Source organism: Corapipo altera, unplaced genomic scaffold (genome assembly GCF_003945725.1).
Source record: "Corapipo altera isolate COAL_440 unplaced genomic scaffold, ASM394572v1 223, whole genome shotgun sequence".
NCBI classification, from domain to species: domain Eukaryota; kingdom Metazoa; phylum Chordata; class Aves; order Passeriformes; family Pipridae; genus Corapipo; species Corapipo altera.
Window position 1 is genome coordinate 265,721 of NW_020885074.1, and position 5,422 is coordinate 271,142.

General features: G+C 69.4%; 2 protein-coding genes across 2 annotated transcripts in view; one reads left to right on the plus strand and one right to left on the minus strand.

The window, feature by feature from the left end:
• DGKA (diacylglycerol kinase alpha) overlaps positions 1-4,383 on the minus strand; it is a 7,060-nt gene extending 2,677 nt beyond the window's left edge. The window contains 15 exon segments of the mRNA XM_027669244.1: positions 298-371; positions 488-577; positions 665-763; positions 993-1,112; positions 1,408-1,455; positions 1,457-1,497; positions 1,775-1,892; positions 1,962-2,081; positions 2,224-2,298; positions 2,502-2,551; positions 2,640-2,720; positions 2,805-2,913; positions 2,995-3,071; positions 3,462-3,547; positions 4,348-4,383. Of these exon segments, the coding sequence (XP_027525045.1) occupies positions 298-371; positions 488-577; positions 665-763; positions 993-1,112; positions 1,408-1,455; positions 1,457-1,497; positions 1,775-1,892; positions 1,962-2,081; positions 2,224-2,298; positions 2,502-2,551; positions 2,640-2,720; positions 2,805-2,913; positions 2,995-3,071; positions 3,462-3,531 (1,172 nt within the window). The 5' untranslated portion in view covers positions 3,532-3,547; positions 4,348-4,383.
• An 871-nt stretch (positions 4,384-5,254) lies between these two features.
• The window catches only part of PYM1 (PYM homolog 1, exon junction complex associated factor), a 2,415-nt gene continuing 2,247 nt past the window's right edge, over positions 5,255-5,422 (plus strand). Inside the window, exon 1 of the mRNA XM_027669249.1 lies at positions 5,255-5,351. Within this exon, the coding sequence (XP_027525050.1) occupies positions 5,321-5,351 (31 nt within the window). The 5' untranslated portion in view covers positions 5,255-5,320. The remainder of the gene's footprint in view (positions 5,352-5,422) is intronic.

A 5,422-nucleotide genomic window follows, 5' to 3' on the forward strand; every position in this document is an offset into this window, starting at 1 on the left:
GGGGGGGGGCTGGGGGGACTGGTGGTCACCCCCTCCCCACTGTAATGAAATATGGTCTGACCATCATCCTGGTCCCCACAAACCATCCCATCCACCCCATCCCATCCCATCCTTTGTCCCCATCCTATCCCATCCCATCCCAACCCACCCCATCCCATCCCATCCTTTGTCCCCATCCCATCCCATCCCATCCCATCCCACCCCATCCCATCCCATCCCTTGTCCCTGTCCCCATCCCACTCCATCCTGCCCCCCCGGGTGCAGAGCAGCCCCAGGACCCCCCCAGCCCCCCTTTACCTCTCCCCCTGTTTCCCTCCACTCTTGGGGTTGACGAAGACGAGGAGGGGGTGGGTGTCAGGGGGGGGGCTGACCTGGGGGCAGAGGGGATGTCAGCCTGGCCCCAGGGCTGGGCAGACATGGAGGGGACTCGAGGGGGCCCATGGGGGTCCCAGGGGGGTCCCAGAAGTGCAGGAGGGTCGTGGCTCACCCGCAGCGCCTGCCCCTCAGGGGTGGTGAACACTTGGGGGGTCTCCTCCACCGGTGTCCCACCGTTGTCCCTCTGGCTGTCCTGCCTCTCCTGGGACCCCCACACCGGCTCAGGGGGGCCGGGTGGGAAGTGGGGGGCACAACCCTGCCCCGGGAGCACCCCCAGGACCCCACTCACCAGCAGGACGGGGTAGATGGAGGCGGGGGGCAGGACGTGGTCCCGCAGGACCCCACAGTCGCAGGCTGGGGGCACGAGGGGCTGGCACTCCTCATGGATCTGGGGACAGAGGGAGCAGGGGGGCCACAGGGACAGCAGGGGGACCATGAGGATGGGGATAGGGACACCACAGGGATGGGGACAGCATAAGGACAGGGAGAGGGACACCACAGGGATGGGGACACCACAGGGGTGGGGACACCATGGGGAAGGGGCTGGCACTCCTCGTGGATCTGGGGACAGGGGGTCAGGATGGCCGGGGGGGACTGGGGACCCCGGGCCCCCCCACCTTGCGGTGGCACCACACACAGTGCAGCCCCGTCAGGCTCTGGAAGCTCCGGATCTTCTTCTGGCACTCCCTGCACTTGGCACCGTCACAGCCGCCCTTCACCCACACGTGGGCCTGGACCTGCAGGTGACCCCCCGGGTCACCCCTGGGGTCACCCCACCCCACCCCACTGCCCAGGTCAACCCCCAGCAACCCCAGCACCCCGGTCCCCTGGACGGACGGGCAGAAGGACAGAGGGACGGAGAGGTGGAGGGATGGGCAGAAGGGCAGGTGAACGGACAGACAGGTGGACAGACGGACAGGTAGGTGGATGGATGCCCAGGTGGGTGGATGGATGGGTGGGTGGATGGGTGGATGGATGCCAGGTGGGTGGGTGGATGCCCAGCCGGACAGACGGACGGACAGGCGGACTCACCTCGGCCTCCCTGCGGTTCTTGGCGTAGGTGCTGATGCAGTTGTGGGGGGGCACGGCGGGCACAGCGCTCGTGCACCGTGAACCGGCACACTGGGGGAACAGGGCTCGGAGCTGGGCCCTCCTCCCACCCCCAGCTCAGCCCATCCCATCCCTGTCCCATCTGACACTGTCCCAGGCTCACCACATCCCATCCCATTCCCATCCCATCCTCATCCCTGTCCCACCCCGTCCCTGCAGCCATCCTATCCCCGCCCCATCCTGTCCCATCCCTGTCCCCATCCCATCCCATCCCCTCCCATCCCCTCCCATCCCACCCCACCCCTCCCATCCCACCCCAGCCCTCCCATCCCACCCCAGCCCTGCTCACGGCAGCAGCGCAGCCCCTGTTTCCTCAGCCCCACGAGCAGCCCCTCGCACACGTTGCAAAAGGCAGGACGGGAGAACTGCTTCAGGCGCCAGAGGTGCTGCCCGTCGTCCTTCATGTCCTGGGGGCACACGGGGGGCACTCGGGGGGGTCCTGGGCCGGGATGGCCCCCCAGCACCCCCAGACTCACCCCCTCGAGCCCCAGCAGCACCAGCAGTGGGATGTTGGTGACCCCCCCCCGCAGCCACTCGCCCAGGGACACCGTCCCACTGCCGTCGTAGTCGATCTCCCGCATCATCTCCTGCAGGATCTGGGGGGACACGATGCTCAGAGGAGGGGCAGGGGGATGGGGGGTGTCCCCCCGAACCCACACAGCCCCCTCTGGGCCCCCCAAATCCACACAGCCCTCTCCAGGCCCCCCAAACCCACACAGCCCCCCCGGCCCCGCTCACCGGCTTCAGCTCCGTCACATCCCAGTCCAGGTACTGGGCCACCCTCATCATCTGGGTGATGATCCGATCCACCTCCTGGGGGGAATGACAGCTGGGGGGTCCCACAGCCCCCCGACATCCACAGCCCCCCCTCACAGCCCCCCCAGTTCCCACAGACCCTCAACAGCATCCCAATGCCCACAGCCCTCCCACCCCTCAGTCCCCCCACAGCCCCCCCAGTCCCCAGCTCAGTCCCCCCAAAGCCCCCCCCAATCCCTCCAAAGCCCCCCAGTGCTCACCGAGCTGTCCAGGACCCCGTTCCCGTCCTTGTCATACAACTTGAAGGAGACTGTGGGGAGAGAGCAGGTGAGGTGACCCCAAATCTGGGCTCCCCTGTCCTTGGGGCCCCCCCAGACCCCCCAGGACCCCCCACTCACATTCCAGCTTGTCCTCGGGGCGTCCCCCCTCCAGCAGGGAGAAGTAGCAGGAGACGTCGCTCAGGGAGACGCAGTCGCTGCCTGTGGGGACGGACCCCGTGAGCCCCCCGGGGACCCCAAAACCCCCCCGGGACCCCCGTCCTGCCCCCCCGAGCCCCCCCTGACCGTCCTGGCTCTGGAAGGAGGCGAAGAGGCGCTGGCAAAGCGGCTCCGGGACATCGTCGCTCTCCAGGTACCTCCGCAGGAACCGCGAGAACCCCTCGAGGTCGAGGCTCTGGGGGGCACGGCCGGGTTGGGGGGGCTGGGGGGTGACCCCCGACCCCCCCACACCCCACGGGGGTCCCCCAGGTCTCACCTTGCCCTGATGGGGCTGAGCCAGAGCCCCTCCCGTGGCGAAATCCTGCAGCACATCCTGCACCCTCCGGCTGCTGTCTGAGGGCGGGGACACGCGTGTGCTCTGACATGTGTGTGCTGACATGCGTGTGTGTGCTCTGACATGTGTGTGTGTGCTCTGACATGTGTGCTCTGACATGTGTGTGTGTGTGCTGACATGTGTGCTCTGACATGTGTGTGCTGGGCACACGTGTGCCCTGACGTGGGAGAGGCCACACGTGTGTGTGCCCTGACACGTCTGCACACAGGAACACGCGTGTGCTGGCACACAGGAGAGGCCACACACACATGCAAGGCTGCTGTGGGCCACACACAAACTGTGTGTGCGTGTGCAGCTGCCCCTGGCGTGTGCACACGTGTGCAGAGCCCCCACACGTGTGCAGCCCCCCTCCCATGGGCGCACACACGCGTGTGCAGGGCCCCACTCACAGTCCAGGTACTTCTGCAGCTGCGCAAAGTCTGAGGGGCTCAGGGGCGCCCAGGGCTGGGTCTCCTCCATGGCTGCGACACGGGATCTACAGGGGATCTGCACAGGATCACACGGGATCACATGGGATCTGCATGGGATCCATATGGGATCCACACGGGATCACACGCGGGTCCATGATGGGGGGTGGAAAGGGGGGTCCCCGGGGGTGACCGTGCAGCCCCTGCCCGTGCACGGCCTCGCCCTGACACACGTGAGCACCCCCCGAACACGCCCGAACACGCCCGAACACGCGTGTGCAGCCCCAGCCGAGCTTTGACCCCACGGGCGGTGCCCGGCGGGACCGGGACCCGCCCAATCCCCGGGGGCACCGGAGGGAGCAGGGAACGGCCCCCGGCACGGCCCGGGGGTCTCCCGGGGACAGGGGGTCCCCAGTACCGCCCAGTATGGCCTTGGCACCGCCCGGAACGGCCCCAGTACAGACCAGGACGGCCCGGGACTCCCCCGGTACCACCCGGTAGAACGCGGTACTGCCCCGTTAGCGCCCGGGACGCCCCGGTACATCCCGGTAGTGGCCGGTACCACGCGGGTATCGCCCGGAACAGCCCCGGGACGGCGCGTTTCGGCCCGGTACTGCCCCAGTACCGCCCGGTGGAGCCCGGTAGTGCCCCGCCTGCGCCCGGTCCGGCCCGTTAGAGCCCTTACAGCCGGTAACGCGCCGGTTCCGCCCGGTCCCGCCCCGGTCCATCCCGGTAGTGCCCGAAACAGCCCAGTACAGCCCAGTACAGCCCAGCACAGCCCAGCACGGCCCCGCACCGCCCCGGCTCAGCCCGGTAACGCCCCGGGACCCCCGGTCCGACCCCCCGGGGCTCCCCGCTCGGTCCGTACCTGGTCCGGGCTCTCCCGGTCTGGCCCCGCCCGTGACGTCACGGACCGTTTGGGGGGGGTGGGGGGAGACGCCGAGCACGTGCCGCCGGGGCCGTCCCGGGGACCCCCAAAAGAGGGGCCGGGGGTCCCAAGGCGGGGGAGGCTGTGTGGGGGTCCCCCCCCCCGGGGAAGGCCCATCCGGGGGGGAGCCCCGGGGGGGGGGGGGGGGTGTCTCATCCCGGGGGTCCCAATCCTGGGCATTCCGGGGGGGTGGCACGTCGTCACCCCGCGGCTGTCGGGTGGGGGGGCTCAGTGCTGGGGGTCTCCATCCCAGGAATTCCCAGGGGGAAGAGGCTCCATCCCGGAGGTCCCTGGGGTGACGGGGTGGGGGGGGATGTTCCCCATCCCGGAGGCCCCAATCCTGGGAATTCTCATGTGTGTGCGGGTCTCCATCCCGGGGGGTGCCCGGTGATGGGGGGGGTCTATCCCGGGGGTCTCCATCCCGGGAATTCCCGGCTGTGGGGGGACGGGGGGTGTCTCTCCATCCCAGTGGTGTCCGGGGTGTTCCCCAACTCGGGGGTCCCCATGGGGGGGTGGGGGGGGTCTCTCCCATCCTGGGGGGGGTCTCCACTCCCGGGGTGGGGTGGGGGCTCCAGGATGGGCGCGGCCCCTTTAAAAGCAACATGGCGTCTCTGAGGCCACGCCCTCTTTGAACCACGCCCATCTCCCAAACGCCACGCCCCCTCATTGAACGCCAGGGTAGCCGCGCCCCTTAAAGTGACCACGCCCTGCTACCGACAGACCACGCCCCTTCACAGACCACGCCCCTCTATATCCTCCAGGCTCGCGGTGGCTCCGCCCCCTCTGCGACCACGCCCAATGACGTCCATGTATGGCCATTGAACACGCCCCCTGCGAGGACCACGCCCCCTGAGCCGCCGCGGGTTCGCCCGTGGCGTCACTTCCGGGGCGGGGCGGAGACGCGCGCGCAAAGATGGCGACGCCCTATGTGACGGACGAGACCGGTGAGCGCGGGGGGGCCGCGGGGGCGGGGGGGGCTCGGGGAGCCCCCCGGAGCCGCCCCGGGCACGGCCCC